At 44.0% G+C, this 23,802-nt stretch overlaps 1 protein-coding gene across 7 annotated transcripts in view; it reads right to left on the bottom strand.

Moving 5' to 3' along the window:
• Positions 1–1,229: 1,229 nt before the first annotated feature.
• The window catches only part of WRAP53 (WD repeat containing antisense to TP53), a 35,614-nt gene continuing 13,041 nt past the window's right edge, over positions 1,230–23,802 (bottom strand). For all 7 annotated transcript variants that reach the window (XM_073622976.1, XM_073622978.1, XM_073622977.1 and 4 more), the window contains 8 exons: positions 19,223–19,331; positions 18,891–18,979; positions 18,598–18,688; positions 17,382–17,514; positions 14,077–14,285; positions 8,336–8,439; positions 6,965–7,099; positions 1,230–1,680 (listed from right to left, as the gene is read on the bottom strand). In XM_073622976.1, the coding sequence (XP_073479077.1) occupies positions 1,515–1,680; positions 6,965–7,099; positions 8,336–8,439; positions 14,077–14,285; positions 17,382–17,514; positions 18,598–18,688; positions 18,891–18,979; positions 19,223–19,331 (1,036 nt within the window). In that variant the 3' untranslated portion in view covers positions 1,230–1,514. The remainder of the gene's footprint in view (positions 1,681–6,964; positions 7,100–8,335; positions 8,440–14,076; positions 14,286–17,381; positions 17,515–18,597; positions 18,689–18,890; positions 18,980–19,222; positions 19,332–23,802) is intronic.

Genomic DNA, 23,802 nt, shown 5'->3' with positions numbered 1-23,802 from the left:
GATCTATATATATATATATATATATATACATACACACACACACACACACACACACACACACATACATACACACTTTAATGGCATCCCAGTCTTAGTCCGTAGGGTTCAATATTGAGTTGGCCCGCCCTTTGCAGCTATAACAGCTTCAACTCTTCTGGGAAGGCTGTCCACAAGGTTTAGGAGGGTGTCTATGGGAATGTTTGACCATTCTTCCAGAAGCGCATTTGTGAAGCCAGGCACTGATGTTGGATGAGAAGGTCTGGCTCGCAGTCTCCGCTCTAATTCATCCCAAAGGTGTTCTATCGGGTTGAGGTCAGGACTCTGTGCAGGCCAGTCAAGTTCCTCCACCCCAAACTCACTCATCAATGTCTTTATGGACCTTGATTTGCGCACTGGTCCAAATCATTTGGTGGAGGGGGGATTATGGTGAGGGGTTGTTTTTCAGGGGCCCTTAATTCTAGTAAAGTGAAATCTTAAGGTGTCAGCATTCCAAGACATTTTGGACAATTTCATGCTCCCAACTTTGTGGGAACCATTTGGGGATGACCCCTTCCTGTTCCAACATGACTGCTGGGGAGGGGGGGGGGGGACATTTTTACAAGTAGTTTTAGGGTTTACTTTCACTTTAAATGTGGCTTGTTCTTTGCGGGGGCAGAGGGACAACTCTGTAGGTAACAAACTGGTGTCAGCTGGTTCTTCATAGGACATTTATTAATGTATTCTCAGTATGGGGCTAACAAACATTAAGGTCTCTTTCACACGAACGATCCGCCTAAAAAACTGATAGGCGGACCTGAATGGACGCTCCATAGACCTCTATGGAGGGTTGGATGTCAGTGCGCTGACATCCGACCCGCTCCGATCCGAAAAAGTGTAACGGGAGGAAAAACCTACTTTTCCATCCTTTTTCGGATCGGATCGGGTGACGACGGACTCTACGGTCTGTCATCATCCGATCCCCCATAAGGGAGAGTGGTGCTCTGACAGGGCCGTCGCTGCACACCTGTCATCTGCCTGCCCAGCGGGGATCCACGGAGCGATCCCCGCTGAGCAAGCGGATGGTCACGGGGCGGATCACCACGGATCCGTCCCGTGTGAAAGGACCCTTATATACAGATTATGGGGGGGGGGTGAAACACTTAGCCATTTGGCATGCTGGCCAGACATCTAGTATTTCTAGTCACTGTATGTGGGGGTCTCCTGTAGAACAAAGAATATTTACAAGATCGTACTTTTGTAATAAGTGTCACAGACTGGTAAACGGTTTATTGCTTGAAAACGATGAACAAAACCTGTACACAAGTATAAAACATATATACACAGCTTACCACAGGGAATATATACAGAATAAAAAAAAAATCCTGGAGGTTTTATAAACATGGCAGACGTGTTTTTAAAATGAAGTTCGTCACTGTAGGTCAGGATGGGATAAAATATCACACACTGTATGTTTACTGTATATTTGTGCAAAATGGATCTTTTGTAGGCTATGATGTTTCCCAGAATCCTCTTCTCTATTTGGCCTGACTTCCACCACACCACCAGAGCTGCAGACCGTTCCCTCCAGCTAGGCTGCGTTTCGTCCTCTCGGTGGCCGGGGACTCGTCACTGCTGTCGTCGGATTCTAGAAACGTCCTCTGCCCCGATGTGGTGGCCAAGATGGGTAGAGAGGGGTGCAGGCTGTGAAAAGAAACAGAAAACATCACTATTAGCCTGTGTGTGCTGCGATCAAACACGGCCCTGAGGGAAGCTGGTATATAAAAGGGGAATGTTTAGTAAATGGGAAAAGTCCCCCAGGGTTTCTTTAGCAGCAATGTAGAGTAATTGAAAAAATATACATGGGTTTAGAAAACTAGATTTAAATCAATAACGCCATACATGATAGATAATCATGATACCCTCTCATCGTTCCACAATTGATTTGAATTTTAAGTTTAAATTGAATATGGGTACTCCTGTATATACCATCAGCTGACGCTCTGGGAATCTGCTGTAGGTGCTGACCCCGCCTAATCCGACGCATTCGTTGGGAGCGCCTACACGTGTGACTCCTTGCAAGTCCCATTCAGTAGATCGACGTCTCGGCCCCCGGGGTGCTGTTCTGGCATAAAGGCACGGGGGACTGACAGTTTTTAACCACTTCAGCCCTAGAAGAATTTACCCCCCTTCCTGACCACAGCACTTTTTGCGATTTGGCACTGCGTCGCTTTAACTGACAATTGCGTAGTTCTGCGACGTTGCTCCCAAACAAAATTGACGTCCTTTTTTTTCCCCACAAATAGAGCTTTCTTTTGGTGGTATCTGATCACCTCTGCGTTTTTTCTATTTTGCGCTATAAACAAAAAGAGAGCGACAATTTTGAAAAAAACTCATTGTTTACATTTTGCTATAATAAATATTCCTCAAAAATATATTAAAAAAAAACACATTTTTTCCTCAGTTTAGGCCGATACGTATTCTTCTACATATTTTTGGTAATAAAAAAAAAAAAAAAAAAAATATATCGCAATAAGCGTTTATTGATTGGTTTGTGCAAAAGTTATAGCGTTTACAATATAGGGGATAGTTTTATGGCATTTTTATTAATTTTTTTATTTATTTTTTTTAACTAGTAATGGCGGCGATCAGCGATTTTTATCATGACTGCGACATTATAGCGGACACATCGGACATTTCTGACACATTTTCGGGACCACTGTCATTTATACAGCAATCAGTGCTATACAAATGCTCTGATCCCTGTTTAAATGACACTGGCAGCGAAGAGGTAAATCACTAGGTGGCAGTGTAGGGGTTAGGTGTGTCCTGGGGAGTGTTTCCAACTGTGGGGGGAAGGGGCTGTGTGTGGCACGTCACTGATCTCTGCTCCCGATCACAGGGAGCAGAGATCAGTGACACTGTCACTAGGCAGAACGAGGAGATGCTTGTTTACATTAGCATCTCCCCGTTCTTTCTCTCCGTGAGACGATCGTGGGTATGTCCGTGGACATAGAGTCCACGGGACCCGCGACCCGACTCACAGAGCTTGCTGCGGGCGCGCGCCCGCAGACCGCCTATTAAAAGGGCAACGTACAGGTACGTGATTCTGCCTGTACGAGCCCTTCTGCCGCAGTATATCTGCGTGAGGCGGTCGGCAAGCGGTTAAGGAAGCTCTGGCTGAGGGGCCTTTTCCAAATGCACTGGCAACTATGTGAGAGGTCTATACTGGACACATAACTTTGTATATTCTATATATCTCTTTTTTAAAAAAAAAAGGATTTTCTGATATGCTAAATATAATCTCTTTTCGGCAAACTTATCCTCTGAAGATGACCCCAAATGTATGGGTCGAAACGCGTCAGCTTGTTATACATCAAGCATTATGTAATGTTGTGTATAATTTCTATTTTTGCAAATTCTCTGTATTCGGTATGGCTATGCCCCCATCAGAGCTCATATTTTAACTATTACTAATATTATACCTTATTTTCTAAATAAATAATCTAATTTTTCGAAACCCATGTATATTTTTTCGATTACAATACATTGCTGCTAAAAAAAACCCCCCTGAGGGACTTTTCCCATTTTCTATTCATTTGGGATGTGAAGCAACATTATCTCTCCCTATATGCGTCTTCCCCATGCTAGGGGGATGTTTAGTATCTGTGCCAAATATCAAAATGCATAAAAAAAGAAAGAGGGAAGGAAATTCTGATTGTTATGCTCATTTTGACACCAGTTTATAGAGGAGCAAGAACCAGTTTGTCTTTGGACTTTAAGAAGTCAACTCACTCAGGCAAACTTCATGTAGATCGTGTTCTAGCCAGGATTTGAACCGACGATCAAATGCCCCGTACACACGGTCGGATTTTCCGACGGAAAATGTGTGATAGGACCTTGTTGTCGGAAATTCCGACCGTGTGTAGGCTCCATCACACATTTTCCATCGGATTTTCCGACACACAAAGTTTGAGAGCAGGCTATAAAATTTTCCGACAACAAAATCCGTTGTCGGAATTTCCGATCGTGTGTACACAAATCTGAAGCACATAGTGCCACGCATACTCAGAATAAATAAAGAGATGAAAGCTATTGGCTACTGCCCCGTTTATAGTCCCGACGTACGTGTTTTACGTCACCGCGTTCAGAATGATCGGATTTTCCAACAACTTTGTGTGACCGTGTGTATGCAAGACAAGTTTGAGCCAACATCCGTCAGAAAAATTCCTAGGATTTTGTTGTTGGAATGTCCGATCAATGTCCGACCGTGTGTACGGGGCATTAGTGTTGCAAGGCAGAAGTGCCAACCACTAAGTCACTGTGCTGCCCAATTTGTTTATTCCTTCTACATGGATGTCAGGGTCTCAAAAAGGGGCATTGATTGGAAGTTGGTCCCTCCCTTTTTTTTGTCTCCATTCTTCTGGGAAGGCTTACCTGAAGAAATTTGTGTTCATTTAGCACAAAGAACTTTAGAGAGGGGTCAGGTGCCGATTTTGGATGAGAAGACCGGTTATCCATTAGCAATCCAATTCATCCCAAAAGGTGTTCAGTAGGGTTGAGTTCAGGGATCTGTACAGGCCGCTAGATATCTAACACAACAAACTTATGGATTTGGCTTTGTACACAGAGGCACCTGGCACAGTAATGGTGGAACAGACCAAACAGGACTTCTACAAAATGGTTACCAAAACAGCACTTGAACCAAAGCGCTAAACCTGTAAAGCCAATGTTCAACTTAATCCTTATGCCAGGTACACAAGGCCGGACTTCCCGACAGAAAAAGTCCAATGGGAGCTTTTGGTCGGACATTCCGACCGTGTGTAGCGTGTATGCCCCATCGGACTTTCTGTCGGCATTTCCAACGGACTCAGATATAGAACATGTTCTAAATCTTTCCGTCGGAAATGTCCACGGAGTTTAGCCTGTTGGCAAGTCCGCTTGTGTGTAGGCGGCATAATAGTCCTGCTGCCAGGCTCCCAATGCATCTTATTATGCCTTTGTCTTACCAGAGTTTACAACCACTTTTTTTTTTTCCCCCCAGAGTTTACAACCACTATTAAAAAAGAAGTCGCAAGCCACAAAGAAAATCGGCAGTGCAAATCGCACTGATATGTGGCTTTGAAATCGTGCTGAAGTAGCGCGATTTCAAAGCCGCACCGGTTTGAACCAGGGCTAAATACTTAAAAGGATAAAAGTTCACCTTTGGGAACATGTTACATATTCCACACTCCTGCAGCCACTGCCTCTAGTGACAGCAAGTGGGGGGGGATCTTCTCCCCCTACTTACGGTCACCATTTTGAAAAAACAACACAAAAAACAAGGCCACTTTATTCAATCAGTGTTCTGTGAATGGGAAACTACAAAGTACCAGCAGCCTTTGCGGCTGTTGACTTGTAGTTCTCAAAGAACTAGCATAGTGCTGTTGAGCACTCTGGTAGTTCGTGGTCTCTTGCTGTCAGTGTGTATCTGCCTGCCCATAACGCGGTAGAGCAGACAGATACACTGACAGGAGTCCTGCATGGCACTCACAATCTGCTCTAAGTAAAAATAATAAATGCAAAGAGATGTGCATTTATTTAGGTTTTTCTTTTTTTTTTTTTAATGTGTACTTATCCTTTAACATGGGAGAAAAGCGTAGGTCTAACGATTCTTAAAATTTTTCCCTCCCTCATCCTCCTACCCAACCTTTAAAAAAAAAAAAAAAAAAAAAAAAAAAAAGCTCTGGTTACCTTGTGTTAATGAGGAGCTGCTGCAGGGGAGAGGAGGGATTGCTGACAACAGCTGGGCTATGGATGAGATCATGGGCTCCCGGAATTCCCAGCCATTGTCAGGCGCTCCCGCTTACCCAGTTCCACCTTACCTGTGTCAAAGAGCAGCTGCTGCAGGGGAGAGGAGGGAGCACAGACAATTGGTGGGCCAAGGGAGCCTATGGGCGATATCTTGGTTCCCAGACTTCAAGGCCATTGTCAAGTGCTTCCCTTACACAAAGCTGCAGGATCATGTGCGGAGCGGATTGAAAAAAGGCAAGTGCACAGATCTTCATTTTATATGGGTTAAGGAGGCTAGGTAGGAAGAGGGGGGAGGAACGAACATTTTTAAGAATAGTTAGACCTAGGCTTTTTTTTCACTTTAACCTCTTGGCACTGGCGTCTCCCTTTGGGTGTGTTTTTCTGCTAAGGGGACAGGACAAATTCACCGCATCAAAGGGGCGATGGACGGGGCCATGTACCATCAAATCTTGGGGGAGAACCTCCTTCCCTCAGCCAGGGCATTTAAAATGGGTGGTGGATGGGTATTCCAGCATGACAATGACCCAAAACACACGGCCAAGGCAACAAAGGAGTGGCTCAAGAAGAAGCAGATTAAGGTCCTGGAGTGGCCTAGCCAGTCTCCAGACATTAATCACATACAAAATATGTGGAGGGAGTTGAAGGTTTGAGTTACCAAACGTCAGCCTCAAAACCTTAATGACTTGGAGAGGATCTGCAAAGAGGAGTGGGACAAAATCCCTCCTGAGATGTGTGCAAACCTGGTGGCCAACTACAAGAAACGTCTGACCTCTGTCACTGTCAACAAGAGTTTTGCCACCAAGTACTAAGTCATGTTTTGGGAAGGGGTAAAATACATATTTCACTCATTAAAATGCAAATCAATTTATAAAACGTTTTTTCTGGATATTTTTGTTGTTATTCTGTCTCTCGCTGTTAAAATAAACCGACCATTAAAAATTATAGACTGATCGTTTCTTTGTCCGTGGGCAAACGTACAAAATCAGCAGGGAATCAAGAGTGTATGTATATATATAAATAAAAAAAATGTGTGTGTATTTTATATATAAAATCTCTATCTATCTATCTATATATTTTTTATATTAATTAATAATACCACCTAGTGATACAAGCTAGCACCTTACACGCTCAGCAATCCTTACTTTGCTTAGCTTGTAAGACTCAAATTGTGTAAAAATCTGACCGATTTACTAACCTGATTCCATTAACACAGTCACTCTGGCCTTGAAACTGGAGGGCGGGTGACAAAATATCTTCCACAGGAGGCGACACCATGTCCCAGACCGTCACCAAGCCGTGAGTGTCCCCGCTGAGGAGGTAACGCCCAGAGCTGCAAAAACCAAACATAGAACTAAATATTTGGAACTTTTAAAAAAATGATTATAATATAAATATATTGGTGCTTAGTGTAGTACTCCCTTACACCGGTGGTCAGTGCAGATCCCCATTTACATTGGTTGTCAGTGAAGTGCTTGGTTATGTTGGTGGTCATTAGAGAATGGTCCCTCTAGCTTGGTAGCCAGTGGAGAAGGGCTCCATTGCATTGGTGGTTAGTGGGAAGAATTCTCTTTACACAGATGTCCTGTACGCCGCACTTGGGGTGTGCTGTCCTAGATTTTGCCATTCAAGACAATGGAAGAAGAGGAAGAGGAGGAAGGAGGAAGAAGAGGAGGAGGAAGAGGAGGTCGCAAATCTCTGCAAAACCCTGTGAGAAAGTAGCCCGGGCTCCAACCAGGCGACACCCCTCCAACGAGTTTCGTTCCAACACCCCACCCCAGAGCTTAGCCATAGTGATCCCCATGACTAAGCTCTGGGAGTGGAGCGAAGAAGTGTTGGGGACTTGACCTGGTTGGAGCCCGGGCTGAGGCTGTCACACACTTTCTCACTGGATTTTGCAGAGATTTGCGACTTCCAGGACTTTTCCCTTTCCTATTAGATGTTTAGCGCTAGGACAAGCTCGGACCTTGTCTGCACAGCTAGCGGCTGTTACATAAGAGGAGCCGACAGAGCCGCGAGAGGCACCCATCATTCTAGTTCAGGCCCAAATGGAACAGAACACACTAACTCATGTTAATCCAATGCGTTTAAAAAAGGTTCACATTTCTGGCATGATCCCAGCCTAAAACAAAAGGATACGTTCAACTTTAACAACAGCTTCTCCCCTCCGCTAGCAGTCAGAAATTAAAAAAATTAATTAAAAAAAGCAGCTGTATGGGGCTCCGCCCGCCAGCGTCACTCATACACAGCGCTCTGTGATTGGAGAGCTACAAGTCCCGACATCCTTAGCAGCTGTCGACTTGTAGTTTTCAATGGACTACCACAGCGCTGTGAGCCTTCTTCCTGTCAAAAGGTATCGGCTTCCTTATACAAGGTACGAACAAGCCGATACACTGACAGATCTGCAGGAAACCTGCATGGCACCAGCGACCTGCTGATCGATCGTTGGTACAATGCTTTCCAGGCCCCCAAAACCAAAATAAATGCATTTTGTACCAGCAAAAAAAAAAAGTGCATTTTTGTTTGTCAAAAAGTGAACTTATCCTTTAAAGCACTGACAGATACTCACATTTCCATATCAAAGTAGATCCTCTGATTGGTGGTAACTTCTCGCTTCAGCGAACACAAAATCTTGCCAGGATGTCGAACGTCCCAGCATAGAATCTCAGGGTCCTGGAAGAACAAATCCACTCCATAAAATAAAAAAATAAAATAAAAAAAACAACAACCCAAACAAACACACACACACACACACACACACACACACACACACACACAACTCTGGCCAAACAGTAAAATGTAGGTATAACATGTATAAAGTCAATATTTTACACGCTTAAAAGGTTGGCAACCTAATACACATGCAGAAAAAGATGGACTAGTTAAATCAAGCCCAAGACAGCAAACAGCCGGACTTTCCTGACTCAGCATGGGAGATGACAAATATTTTGTTAAAATATAACCAACTTTATTGTACATGTTAAAAAACACATAGATAAAAACAATAAAAAAAAGGAATCCCCTCAATGACCTAAGGACCTCGCAAGGTTAAGGGTACAATACACTGCTGTGGAACAACCGGAAAATCAAGATACATATCACAAATAATCAAATATATCCATGGTAACATCAGTGATTCCGAATACAATGTTTTAGACCTTACCGGAGACTCTACAACATTATATTCACAATTACTGTTATTTTATAAAATTTGTGATATGCAGTGCATCCGGAAAGTATTCACAGCGCTTCTCTTTTTTCCACATTTTGTTATGTTACAGCCTTATTCCAAAAGACTTTAAATTCATTATTTTCCTCAAAATTCTACAAACAATACACTAAAATGACAATCTGAAAGAAGTTTGAAATTTTAGCAAATTAATTCAAAATAACAATAAAAAAAAAAAAAAAAAAAAAAAAAAAAAAAAACGAAAAAACGAAAAAAGTCCCATGTACATAAATATTCTCAGCCTTTGCTTTGCCATGACACTCAAGGTTGAGCTCAGGTGCCTCCTGTTTCCACTGATCATCCTTGAGATGTTTCTACAACTTGATTGGAGTCCACCTGTGGTCAATTCAGTTGATTGGATATGATTTGGAAAGACACACACCTGTCTATATAAGGTCCCACAGTTAACAGTGCATGTCAAAAAGACAAACCAAGCTGTGAGGCCCAAGAAATAATCTACAGGACCTCCAAGACAGGATTGTATGGGGGCACAGATCTGGGGAAGGGTACAGAAACATTACTGTAGCATTGAAGGTCCCAATGAGTACAGTGGCCTCCATTATCCGTAAATGGAAGAAATTTGGAAACACCAGGACTCTTACTAGAGCAGGCCGCCTGGCCAAACTGAGTGATCAGGGGAGAAGGGCCCTAGTCAGGGAGGTGACCAAGAACCTGATGGTCACTCTGACAGAGCTCAGCGTTTCTCTGTGGAGAGGGGAGAACCTTCCAGAAGAACAACCATCTCTGCAGCACTCCACCAATCAGGCCTGTATGGTAGAGTGGCCAGATGGAAGCCACTCCTCAGTAAAAGGCACATGACAGCCCGCCTGGGGTTTGCCAAAAGGCATCTGAAGGACTCTCAGACTATAAGAAACAAAATTCTCTGGTCTGATGAAACAAAGATTGAACTCTTTGGCCTGAATGGCAAGTGTCACGTCTGGAGGAAACCAGGCACCGCTCATCACCTGGCCAATACCATCCCTACAGTGAAGCATGGTGGAGGCAGCATCATGCTGTGGGGATGTTTGTCAGCCGCAGGAACTGGGAGACTAGTCAGGATCGAGGGAAAGATGAATGCGGCAATGCACAGAGACCTCTTTGATGAAAACCTGCTTCAGAGCATTCCGGACCTCAGACTGGGGCAAGGGTTCATCTTCCAACAGGACAACGACCCTAAGCACACAGCCAAGATAACAAAAGGAGTGGCTGTAGGACAACTCTGTGAATGTCCTCGAGTGGCCCAGCCAGAGCGCAGACTTGAACCCGATTGAACATCTCTGGAGAGATCTGAAAAGGCCTGTGCACCGATGCTCCTCATCCAACCTGATGGAGCCTGAGAGGTCCTGCAAAGAAGAATGGGAGAAGCTGCCCAAAAATAGGTGTGCCAAGCTTGTAGCCTCATACTCAAAAAGACTTGAGGCTGTGATTGGTGCCAAAGGAGCTTCAACAAAGTACCGAGCAAAGGCTGTGAATACTTATGTACATGAGATTTAATAAATTTGCAAAGATTTCAAACAAACTTCTTGTAGAATTTCTAGGAAAATAAATGAATTTAATCCGATGTGGAAAAAGTGAAGCGCTGCAAATACTTTCCGGATGCACTGTACATGTTGATTTTTCGGTTCTTCACAGCAGTGTATTGTACCCTTAACCCTGCGAGGTCCTTAGGTCATTGAGGGTATTCCTTTTTATTCTTTTTATCTATGTGGTTTTTTTTTTTTTAAAGAGGAAGTAAACCCTGACGGGTTTTACTTCCTCTTTTGTTCCCTGCAAAGTAAAAGCATAATGGGCTAGTATGCATGGCATAACTGAGTAACGGTCATTCAAAGTGTGACAGCGCTGATAGCTGAAAATTGGTCTGGGCATTACGGAGGTAAAAGTTCCTGGTATTGAAGTGGTTAAACTTTTTTGCAGATTCCTACCTTTTGTTATTCTGAAGCAATAGCCGTTTGTTTGTCTGTGTCCATGTTCACAGCGATTATGTATGGGAGGTGGTCTAAAGCCTCGTACATAAGATCAAATTTTCAGCAGGGGATTGTGTGATGACAGACTGTTTGCCTAAAATCCGACTGTTAGTACGCGCCATAATGTTGGATGACAGGCTAGTAAATTTTCGGCGGACAACGGTCTGTTGTCAGATTTTTGTATCGTGTGTACACAAGTCCATCACACAAAAGTCCAAAGTCCAAACGCGCATGCTCGGAATCAATGCTTACCAAACACGACATTAGCAGAAGGTGCCCAAAGGGTGGCGCTCAAGAGCTGAAATTCCACGTAGTACGTCACTATGTTCGTGTTTGTTGGCCCGACAATTGTGTACCGTTTGTATGCAAGACAAAATCCTTCGGACAAAAGTCTGACGCTCTGTTGGCCGATAATCGGATCGTGTGTACGAGGCTTTATATCAGCTGCACCCGCAGGGCTCTAATGAGGAAAGTTGCCAGGTCTGCATCCCTTTAGACATGATTTCCCTTTGGGAGTATCCCACTAAAAAAATGACATTTTTGTTGCAGGGGATGCTCAAAATCTGACTTTTATCTTAGTGCAGACTTCAGGGAAAAATCAGTGAGCCAAATCACACAAGCAGGAAATTAAATTTCAGGGAGGGCGTTCTGTATACATTCTGTGTACAGATCACCTCCAGGTTGCCATATTGCATTTTACAGAAAATTGTAAAAGTAGTATGCGCTACATTTTTTTTGCTATCCCCCCCCCCCCCACCCCAAGACTGAAGGCAGCCCTTTAGCCATGGTTCACACCAGTGCAGCTTTGAATTTGCGCTACTTCTGTTAAATGAATCACACCGATTTCACTGCGGCTTTGCGATTTAATGTAACAGAAGTCTATGCAAGTTGCAATGAAATTGGCAAAAAGTAGTGCAGGAACCTTTTTCACATTTGCTGCGACATGAGTTGTGGCGATATGAACGACGATTCCATTGCCAACAATGGGGTGCAACTTGTCATGCGATTTGGAACTGTCAAATCGCAGCGGTGTAAAAGAGGGCTTAAAATTTTAAAAAGGTATTACAAGGATATGGGTGAAGATTTTTACATTGTAACTGCTGGAGGATTCAGTGTTTTCCCACTAAGAATTTCAGGAAAGGAGGGTGAAGAGCAGAGTATTTTAACTGCTTCAGCCCCAGAAGATTTTACCCCCTTCCTGACCAGAGCACTTTTTGCGATTCAGCACTGCGTCGCTTTAACTGACAACTGCGTGGTTGTGCGGCGTTGTACCCCAACAAAATTGACGTACTTTTTTTCATCACAAATAGAGCTTTCTTTTGGTGATATTTGATCACCTCTGCGGTTTTTATTTTCTGCGCTATAAACAAAAAAGGAGCGACAATTTTGAGGGGAAAAAAAAAAAAAAAAAAAAGCAAATTATATATATATATATATATATATATATATATATATATATATATATATATATATATATATATATATATATATATATATATATATATATATATATATTTATATTTTTGGTAAAAAAATAAATAAGTAAAAACGCAATAAGCGTATATTGATTGGTTTACGCAAAAATTTATAGCATCTACAAAATAGGGGATAGTTTTATGGTATTTTTTATTATTAATTTTTTTTTTTTATTAGTAATGGCGGCAATCTGCGATTTTTATCGTAACTGCGACATTATGGCAGACACATTGGACACTTTTGACACTATTTTGGGACCATTGTCATTTATACAGCGATCAGTGCTTTAAAAATGCACCGATTACTAGACATGTGTAAATTCGTTTTGTTCCGAAATCGTTTAACGAATTTCGACAAATTCGTTCATTCGGAAATATCCGAATTAACGAAAACCCGTTTAACGAATTTTTCCGAATATTCGTAAATTCGTACATTCATAAATTAGTGAATTTGTAAATTCCGAAAACTGAAATAATAATTAACTAATAATAACTTCACTATTAAATTATTGGTATTGTAATTTCCTTTCAAATTTGGCTGTTAGTGAATGTAACATACAAAATTTATCCGAAGTTACGAATTATCCGAAATAACAAATGCCATATCCAAACGAATGGAACGTAATGAATTAATAATAATAAAAACTTTTTATTATTAATTTGTTCCGTTCCATTTGTTTAGATTCAGCATTCGTTACTTCGGATAATTCGTATTTGTTACGTTCACTAACAGCCAGATTTGAAAGGAAAATTACAAAACCTATCATTTAATAGTTAGTTACTATTTAGATTTTCAAATTTTCAGGTTTTTGGATTTTCAAATTTCGAATTTACAAATTTCTGAATTTTCTAATTTACAAATGTACGATTGTATGAATTCACGAATGTACGAATTCATGAATGTATGAATTGCGCTCATAACGAATGACCCGAAAAACGAAAAAATAAATAAATAAACGAATGAAACGAAAACGAACACATTTTTTGGCAGTGCACATGTCTACTGATTACTGTGTAAATGACACTGGCAGTGAAAGAGTTAAACACTAGGGGGCGATCAAGGGGTTAAGTGTGTCCTAGGGAGTGATTCTAACTGGGGGGTGGGCTTCAACTCACATGACAGCGATCACTGCTCCCGATGACAGGGAGTGGTGATCTCTGCCATATCACAAGACAGAAGGGGGAAATGTCTTGTTTACATAGGCACTTCCCCGTTCTGCGGCTCCGTGACACGATCGCCGGGAGACCGGCGGACATAGAGTCCGCGGGCACGGTCACGCTGTATGCGGCGGGCGCGCGTGCACCCACTAGCCCCGCCAATTAAGGGGGACGTAAAAGGTACGCCCATTTGCCCACCGCTGCCATCGTGCCGACGTATATTGGCGTGCAGCGGTTGGCAAGTGGTTAAGGAGAGGAGAATTGGAGAGGAAAAAAATAAATGAAAAATAGGAAAGAGCAGAGTCGTTCAGCAGCACAGATTATTTGAGAAGAAGAGGGAAGATCGTGGAAGGAGCAGAGTCCTCCCATCATACAGAGTTTTGCAGAAAAAGAATTCTGATTTGAAAGTCTGCACAATCCACACTGATGCAAAGAGGGACGAAACAAAAATATATAAAAGTTCTCCAACCATGAAGTGACTTACCTTCCTGCCTCCAGTGAAGATACAGTTTCCATCCGGTGAGAAGAGAACATGGGTAACCCCTCCATGATGACCCTGCAGAACTGACAGCATGATCCCTTCCTCATAAGAGTACAGGCCCAGACACTTCGAATATGAGCCGCAGGCGTAAATGTCTTGAGAGGGGCTGAAAGCAATGCAGGAGATGATACCCGGCTGACCCTGCTTCTTGTCTGTGTGAGATCAGAAGGAATGGATGAGTGGGGCATATGAAGGACATTTCAAAACGTCCTGTACAGATGGGTCATCAATCCTATTCTGGTATACAATGAAGGACTCTGCTCCCTCCTTAAATACTTTGTGCTGCTGAAGGACTTTGCACACTTTCTGCCAACTCTCCTCTCCTGAAATACTCTGTACTGCTGGAGGACTCGGCTCCATCCTCTACCAAAACTCTTCTTCTAAAATACTCCATCTCCTATCTCTTGAAATGCTCTATGCTTCTGAAGGACAATGGCTTCTACCACTGACATTTTGGCAATGCACGGTAATAAAAAGTTTACATTTCCTTTAATAGAAACAAAGAAACATTTCCTGTCAAGTATAAAATGAAAAGGGAAAGAGAAAACTCCTTCCAAATGGAGTATGATTTTTATGGGAGATATATGTCTGTTAGAGAGGTGAGCACCAGAGACAACAATATCTAAAAAGGTATACATTTATTAAATATACTCAAAGATATAAACAAGACATCACAAAAATACATAGTTTGGACCATAAATATGAAATCAAATCAGAGACATAGGTATGCAGAAGTAACCAGTAGCCAACATGTTTCGCAGACACGCTTCATCAGGGCACTGTGTACATCTAAGATCTCACGCATTTTGTCATAAGTGCCTTGTGCGCTGTGTCATTGCTGGGATCCAGGTTTTGAGGCACATCTTCAGACATCTAAAGTATCAGACTGTCTATCATACACGACTGCAATGACCACGATCCAGTTTCCCACTGGCTATGCCGTTTGGATCTGGCTTCCATCGCCAGATAGCGTGTATCATGACGGGTGTTTTTTGAGGCTTTGCTGAATTGTCCATTGTATAAGGACCAGACGAGAGCTTAGATGTACACAGTGCCCTGATGAAGCGTGTCTGCAAAACATGTTGGCTACTGGTTACTTCTGCATACCTATGTATCTGATTTGATTTCATATTTATGGTCCAAACTATGTATTTTTGCTATGTCTTGTTTTTATCTTTGAGTATATTTTTTTTTTTTAATTGGAAAAAACAACTTTATTAAGAAAATATATGCTTGGTACAAAAAGATAATATATGCCAACATGGCAAAATCAGTGATACATACATGAACACATTAAATTATCCACGTAATATAGAGTGAAATATCCACCGGACATGAAGCCAGTACACCATGAAGAAGAAAAGGGGAAGAAAAAACAAAAAAGGAAGAAGAATGGGGGAGAGGAGAGGGGAAAATAAGAGATGAACATAACAACGTTTCAAGTACATGTTTCACCGTCTTCTATCCATCTATTCCAGACCTGCTCGTATTTATGTGGGCATCCTCTATGTATATAAATCAATTTCTTATATGGGAGAGTGTCGTTAATTTCTTTTTTCCAGCATTGTATTGTAGGGGGTAGGGCCTGCATCCAATTACGGGCTATCGCTTTTCTCGCCAAGAATAGTGTTTCATGTAGAAAGGTACGGAGGGGTTTGTCAGTGTCTAATTCAGGTAGCAAACCGAGTAGACACATCTTAGGGTCTAGAGTAGCCGGAGAGCCCATCTGGTCGTGTAGGAAGCGAATCACTTGCATCCAGTATGCTTGGATAGTTGGGCAGGACCATATAAGGTGGTAGAAAGAGCCTGGGGTGTGGTCACATAAACAGCAACCTGGATTATACATGGGTTTGAAACGCGCTAACCTCTGAGGGGTCAAATATGTCCTATGTATAATATACAATTGTGTTAGGCGGTCTGACAATTTGGGGGAGACTTTTTTCGCGTCTTCCAAGATCTCATCCCAGTCCTCGTCCTCAATCGATCCGACATCCGCCTCCCATTTAGTCTTAGCACCATAGGCCAAGGCTGTGGAGTCTGGAAGACGGATAGCGGAGTAAAGAGTGGAGATTAGTTTGGCAGGTTCAGTACCTGTGATCGTGTCAACTATGGAGGGGACTGTAAGGGATGGGTTAGAACCAGCAAACTGAGTTTGTATAGCATGGCGGAGTTGTAAGTACCTGAAAAGGAGGTGATTGGGAAGTGAGAATTCGTCTTTTAACATTTGGAATGTTTTAAGTCCCGTGGTGGTCATGATCTGGTGTATGTACAGGATCCCGTTGCATATCCAAACCGTAGGGTCTGGGATAGACAACAGCTCAGGCAGGTGTGCGTTGAACCATAGGGGGGTGTGGGAGTGAATCTGTGGGGTCCCAAGTTTCTGAAGTGCCAACCGCCACACCCTCCGATGATGTGTCAATATGCCCGCTTTGTGTTGGGGGGTGTGCCCTGTCGATGGGGCCCTGAGGACTGACTGAAGTGGGGTGTGAGCTGGGTTATCAGGATGTTCACAGAGCAGTAGTTGGTATCTTGGTAGCTCGCTCTTGTCAAAATGATAGAAATGGGACAATTGGGAGGCAAGATAATAGTCCTGAAAATCTGGAAGGGCAGCTCCTCCCAATGTCACTGGGTTCTTAAGTATTCTCCAGGATAATTTGTGTCTGCTGTGTCCCCATATAAACGAATTAAGAATAGACTCAATTGTTTTAAAAAATTTTTGTGGTATATATAGGGGAGCGTGCCACACCAGATAAAGTATTTTTGGGAGAAGTATCATCTTGACTAGACTGATGCGTCCCATGACACCCAGGGGTAGTCGAGCCCAATTTTGTGTCTTAGTCTTAATCAGAGTGTACAGGGGTTCAATATTCAAGAGTGTGTAGTCTGTAAGTGATCTAGTAACTTGCACTCCGAGGTACTTAATTACAGAGACCCTTGAAAGCATCAGAGGAGGGGATGTGAGTGAAGGGGGAAAATGGTCAATCGGGAGGATCTGGGATTTGGACCAATTAATACTTAGGCCCGAGTGACTGCCAATATCTTTGAGTATATTTAATAAAATGTATACCTTTTTAGATATTGTTGTCTCTGGTGCTCACCTCTCTGACAGACATATATCTCCATAAAAATCATACTCGTTTGGAAGGAGTTTTCCCTTTCCCTTTATCATTAATCCTAAGGATTGTGAGAACTGTCTGTTCCTGGAAATTATCCAATGATTATATTCATATTTCCTCTCAAGTACTTACGGAAAGTAGGACGGCATTCAAAGTCTCTTCCTGGGCGAGAGGTATTAAACACCCGGATCATTTTATCAAAGCCAGCAAAAAGCAAAGACCCATCTGGAGAGAAACTGAGGGAGTGCGCGGTCGTCAGTTCATCCTAAAACCCAAAAAAGAAATATAGTGTTATGGAGAAATCAGACATCTATTTCTATCTCTCCTCCGTCAGGGTGATAGAGACAGAAGGGAGCTATGAGTCTGTTCTCCTCCTGCAGGGTGATACAGACAGAAGGGAGCTATGAGTCTGTCCTCCTCCTGCAGGGTGATACAGACAGAAGGGAGCTATGAGTCTGTTCTCCTCCTGCAGGGTGATACAGACAGAAGGGAGCTATGAGTCTGTCCTCCTCCTGCAGGGCGATACAGACAGAAGGGAGCTATGAGTCTGTCCTCCTCCTGCAGGGTGATACAGAAGGGAGCTATGAGTCTGTTCTCCTCCTGCAGGGTGATACAGACAGAAGGGAGCTATGAGTCTGTTCTCCTCCTGCAGGGTAATACAGACAGAAGGGGGCTATGAGTCTGTCCTCCTCCTGCAGGGTGATACAGACAGAAGGGAGCTATGAGTCTGTCCTCCTCATGCCGGGTGATACAGACAGAAGGGAGCTATGAGTCTGTCCTCCTCCTGCAGGGTGATACAGACAGAAGGGAGCGATGAGTCTGTCCTCCTCCTGCAGGGTGATACAGACAGAAGGGGGCTATGAGTCTGTTCTCCTCCTGCAGGGTGATACAGACAGAAGGGAGCTATGAGTCTGTCCTCCTCCTGCAGGGTGATACAGACAGAAGGGGGCTATGAGTCTGTCCTCCTCCTGCAGGGTGATACAGACAGAAGGGAGCTATGAGTCTGTTCTCCTCCTGCAGGGTGATACAGACAGAAGGGAGCTATGAGTCTGTCCTCCTCCTGCAGGGTGATACAGACAGAAGGGGGCTATGAGTCTGTCCTCCTCCTGCAGGGTGACACAGACAGAAGGGGGCTATGAGTCTGTCCTCCTCCTGCAGGGTGATACAGACAGAAGGGAGCTATGAGTCTGTCCTCCTCCTGCAGGGTGATACAGACAGAAGGGGGCTATGAGTCTGTCCTCCTCCTGCAGGGTGATACAGACAGAAGGGGGCTATGAGTCTGTCCTCCTCCTGCAGGGTGATACAGACAGAAGGGAGCTATGAGTCTGCATATAACATTTCTACTTACAAGATGATTGTAAGGTCTATAAGATGCTTTCATTTTTCCAGTGAAGGCATCCCACACATGAATAGGGTTATCCCGGCTGCTGCTGGCAATACTAGAAAAAAGAAAATATGAAGTGAATCACAAACATTGCAGAATTCTGCTGTGGCAGACTACAAATCTCATGAATATGAAGCATTAGTGATGTCACTGGCCTCCAGTGATTGGATGGGCTGAGTCAGGTGGTCACGAATCTCATATAGATTTGGGACATAGGCTATCATCACACATCTATAAAAATCAACAGAAAGACCTACAAGCAAGTGTCGGGATCAGCAGAGTTCATAGACGGATACCAGCAGTAATCATAAATGGTGTCACCCTCTGCCATGCGCAAAACCGGGGTCTGCAAGACAACAAAACATACAAGTGATAATCCATTGTCTGCTCTGTATGTATCTAATGCAAGTTTAAATTTGTGAAAAAAAAATAAAAAATAAAAAAAACACACACAATAATTCAATTTTATCTCTTCCTATATTGCAAGTCTGATGAGGATAAAGACAAAGCATGGAGGATCATCAATATAACAGCAATGCCAGGTTTGTCCTCTGGTGGGCATGCTGCGGAGCCCCGCCATGGAACGTACCATTTCCTTCAACAAATCCCACTCTCCAGAATAGATCTGCGATGGAAGGTTGTATATCCTCAGGATGTTGTCATCACTGTTGGTTAAAATACACGACCCATCAGGAGCCCTGGGGTAGAAGGAACGGGGAATTTGGTTAACATAGAACCTCATAAACAAATTTAAAACAGTTCTCTCTTAGGGCACTTTCACACTGGGGTGTTGGGGGAGTTAGCGGTAAAGTGCCACTATTTTTACCGGTGCCTTACCGTCATTTTAGCGGCGCTTTTTGGCTGATAGCGGGACGTTTTTAACCCCCACTAGCGACCGAAAAAGGGTTAAAATCGCCGCTTTGCCGGCGCTGCCCACTGATTTTAATGGACAGGGGCACTTTAGGAGCGGTGTATACTCCGCTCCTAAAGCGCCTTAAAGATGCTGCTTGCAGGACTTTTTTTGATGTCCTGCCAGCGCACCGCTCCAGTGTGAAAGCACTCAGGCTTACACACTGGAGTGAGAGGAGAGGCGCTACTTTTATCACTATAGCGCCCGTAAAGCGTCTCCGTGTGAAAGGGGGTCTTAGGGCTGGTTCACGCCACAAAAACGTCCTCCAGATTCGTTCCATATGTGCGTTATCGGATGCAGTTTTTTTTTTTACTGTACTGGGGTCCGGTGCATTTTTTGATAAAATGTATGTGCGTTTGATGCGTTGTACCGCGTTCCAGTACAGTTGTGTGCAGGAAAGGTGAAACATGTTCCACTTTTTTTTTTCTCCCTGGAACTGCAAACAGTGGTGTGAACTAGGCCATAGAAAACCATGTAACCTACTTTTCTATGCGTTTTGGATGCAAAAAAAAAAAAAAAAATTAAAGTTACGTACCGGTAACGTCTTTTCCTGTAGTCTTTCAGGACAGCCACTATTGAGAGATAGTCTCCTCCTCTTCCTGTAGGAAACACTGCGCCAGCCCATAAAACTCTCACTTCCCCTGCCATACCTCAGTTTTTACAAGATCACCTCCGGTCAGCTGGGGAGACACATGAACACATTAATAACATACCATTCAATATCATTATTATATTGCGTTCTGGTCTTAAATAAGACCCCCCCAAGCTTAGGGTGGGTAACTAGGGCTGTCCTGAAAGACTACAGGAAAAGACGTTACCGGTACGTAACTTTAATTTTCCCTTTACGTCATTCAGGACAGCCACTATTGAGAGGATAATCGAGCACTTACCAATTAGGGTGGGACTACAGCTTGCAGAACTTTTCGCCCAAAAGCCTGCTCACCTGCCGCCACCAGGTCCACTCTGTAATGTTTAACGAAAGTGGAGTAGCTGGACCATGTCGCTGCCTTGCATATTTGCTCTGGCGTTGCTCCAGCCTTCTCTGCCTGGGAAGTTGCCACGGCTCTGGTAGAGTGTGCCTTTATGCCCATAGGAATCTCTTTCCCTGCTAGAGAATATGCTTGCCCAATAGCTAACCTAAGCCATCTGGCAATCGTGCGTCGAGACGCTCTGAATCCTTTTCTGGACCCGGAAAATAAAATAAATAGAGAATCAGACTTTCTTATTGTTTTAGTCATTTCTAAGTATTGTAGGATACACCTCCTTACATCTAAGAAATGAAATTTCAGTTCCCCTTCTCCAGCAGGATTGGGACAAAATGAAGGTAGGACTATTTCCTGGCTTCTGTGAAAGCCTGATGCCACTTTAGGCAAAAATGCTGGATCAGTCTTAAGGACTATTCTATCTGGAAAAATAACGCAAAAAGGAGGTCTAATTGATAACGCCTCAATTTCACTGACTCTCCTGGCAGTTGTCACTGCCACTAAAAATGCTGTTTTTAAGGTTAACTCTTTTAACAAACATTTGTCCAAGGGCTCAAAGGGAATTCCTGTTAGGCTTTGCAACACTAAAGATAGATCCCACCCGGGAAAGGGGGGACCTCGGACAGGTCTCTGCCTAGACAGTGCCCTAAAGAACCTGACCACCCATGGATTGGTGGCCAAAGATTTCTCTAAATAAGCACTAAGTGCTGACACCTGGCTTTTAAGGGTACCTACGGATAACCCTTTGTCTGCTCCACACTGTAGGAACTCCAAAACAGCTATGGGGCTCTGCGCCGAGAAGGAGTTTTCAGTGCACCACTTGTTGAAAAGGAGCCAGACCTTTTTATAAATATGACGCGTCTCCTTTTTTCTACTGTTGAGAAGGGTGGATATTAATTTCTGAGAAAATCCCTTAGATTTTAATATACTCTCTTCAGTAGCCAGGCCGCTAATTTCCACTGGTGTACCTGTGGACAGAGGATTGGACCCTGTGAGAGAAGATCCTCCTGAGGTGGAAGGAATAGGGGCGGTTCCACCGCTAACTGACTGAGAATTGAAAACCATGCCCTTTTCGGCCAATGTGGAGCTACTAGAATGAGGGAGGTGTTCTCTAGTTGGAACTTCCGCAGAACCGCCGGTAATAACACCGGAGGGGGGAAGGCATAGCATGTCCTGAAATGCCAATTCTGAGTCAATGCGTCCACCCCCAATGCTCCTTCTCCTGCGTTTAGGGAGAAAAAACAGGGGATTTTCGCATTGTCTCTTGAAGCGAAAAGATCCACTTCCGGGGGTCCCCATTTCTCGGATATGAGATTGAAAACCTCCTGGTTGAGGGCCCAATCTCCCTCTCTCAGCCTCCTCCGGCTGAGAAAGTCCGCTATAACGTTCCTTTCTCCTCTCAGAAACACCGCTGAGAGTGAGAGAGTGTTGGTCTCGGCCCAATTTAGGATGTCTGTTGCTAAGGCCAGGAGACTTCCGCTTCTGGTGCCACCCTGTTTGTTTATATAGGCTACGGTAGAAGAATTGTCTGACCGTACCTGTATATGGTGGCCCTGAAGCTCTTTTTTGAAAAACCTGAGGGCCAGGCCAACCGCCCTCAGCTCCTTCCAATTGGACGATCTTTTTAGTTCGTCTCCCCTCCATACGCCCTGCGCTAGAAGGGATCCCAGATGCGCCCCCCAGCCCTTGCCGCTTGCGTCCGTGGTTACTATCCGTGAAACTGGAATAAGCCACAGACGTCCCTGCGACAAGTTCGCTTCCTTCCTCCACCACCAAAGAGATCTCTTTAATCGATGGGGAATTTGTACTAAGGTGTCTAGATCCTTCTGACTGTGGTCCCATACCCTTAGTACGTATGACTGTAGGGGACGAAAGTGTAATCCTGCCCACTGCACTGCTGGGAGAGTAGAGGTCAGCAGACCTAGAGTTGACATTAAGGACCTTTTGGACACCCGATGGTTGCATTGGAGAGATAAAACTGCTCTGTCCAGTTTTAGAATTTTTTCTCTTGGAAGAAAAACCTTCAAGAGTGTTGAGTCTAGCAGGTATCCTAGGTACATAATGCGTTGTGAAGGAATGAGACTGGACTTGTCTAAGTTCAGGAGCCATCCCAATCCTGTCAGTACCCTTTTTGTCAGGTCGAGGTCCCTGAGCAATTTCTCTGGGGATACTGCAAATTCAGTAATGAGTCTATCCTCTTATCCATGACGTCTGATAAGGCCCCCATGTCCTCAAAGGCCAGGTCTGTGTGCCTAGAGACCTGAGAGAAAGCTGCATCCAGTTTGGGATTTTTATTCCAAATGGACGCTGGATCCTCTGAAAACGGAAATCTTCTCTTAAGGGAACTCGAGAAGAAGGGCTTTCTTTCCGGATCCTGCCACTCTTTTTTAATCGTCTCCACCAGAACCTCGTGTACTGGAAAAACTTTTCTCTTTTGATCTCCTAAGCCCTTGTACATAAGGTCATGGAGTGAGAGGGGTTTTTTATCCTCGTGTATACCGAGGGTTGTATATATTGCCCCTAGGAGATCTTCCACCTCCTCTAGGGACAACTTATACCTGGAGATTTTCCTGGACTCCCCGTCCTGGTCCTCTCCCTCTGATTCCTCATGGGAGTCAGAAGTGCCACTGTCTGGTTGCCTAAGCTCCACCCCGGAAGGGCCTGCAGCCTCCTCTGCCGTAGCCATACTAGTGGATCTGGCAGGAGCCGAGCCCTGAGCATGAGGCGGGGTTGAATCCTGCTGAATGGGATTAAGGGGAAGCTGAAACTTCTCAAAAAGCGTTTTAAAGGATGAAAAAGTGGATGACAGCTCCTTTACAGAGGCTGCCAAGCCGGACTGCTGTTCAGAGTCCCTTTCCTTGACCAAGGAATCTATGCATTCCTTACACAGAACCTTGGTCCAAGCTTCCCCTAAACTGTCCCTACAAGAGGCACATTTCTTTTTAGAGACATGAGTGGACTTTGTCTTTTCAGTGGATTTCTGAAATTACATACAGAAAGCACATTACATTCAGCAATTTTTTAACAGAAACAACCCTGGGGGTGTACCCAACCCACCTGTAGGGATCCGAGTCACCCCCACCCCCTGACCACCCAGGGGGTCTGTCCCCCCCTAAGTAAGGAACCGTACATGGGGGGGGACAATCCTAGGTAGAGAGGACCCCTCCCCAGGGAACTCTTACCTTCGGAAGGCTGGAGCTAGTGTCCGTATGAGCTGCAGCATCTGCCTCAGACATGACTGCAGGTGGTTGCCTGTGTAGAGTCTCACACTGTCTG

This window comes from Aquarana catesbeiana, linkage group LG03, assembly GCF_042186555.1.
Source record: "Aquarana catesbeiana isolate 2022-GZ linkage group LG03, ASM4218655v1, whole genome shotgun sequence".
NCBI lineage: Eukaryota > Metazoa > Chordata > Amphibia > Anura > Ranidae > Aquarana > Aquarana catesbeiana.
Note: the sequence above shows the minus strand (reverse complement) of the source record. Positions and strands in the feature narration are given on the sequence as shown.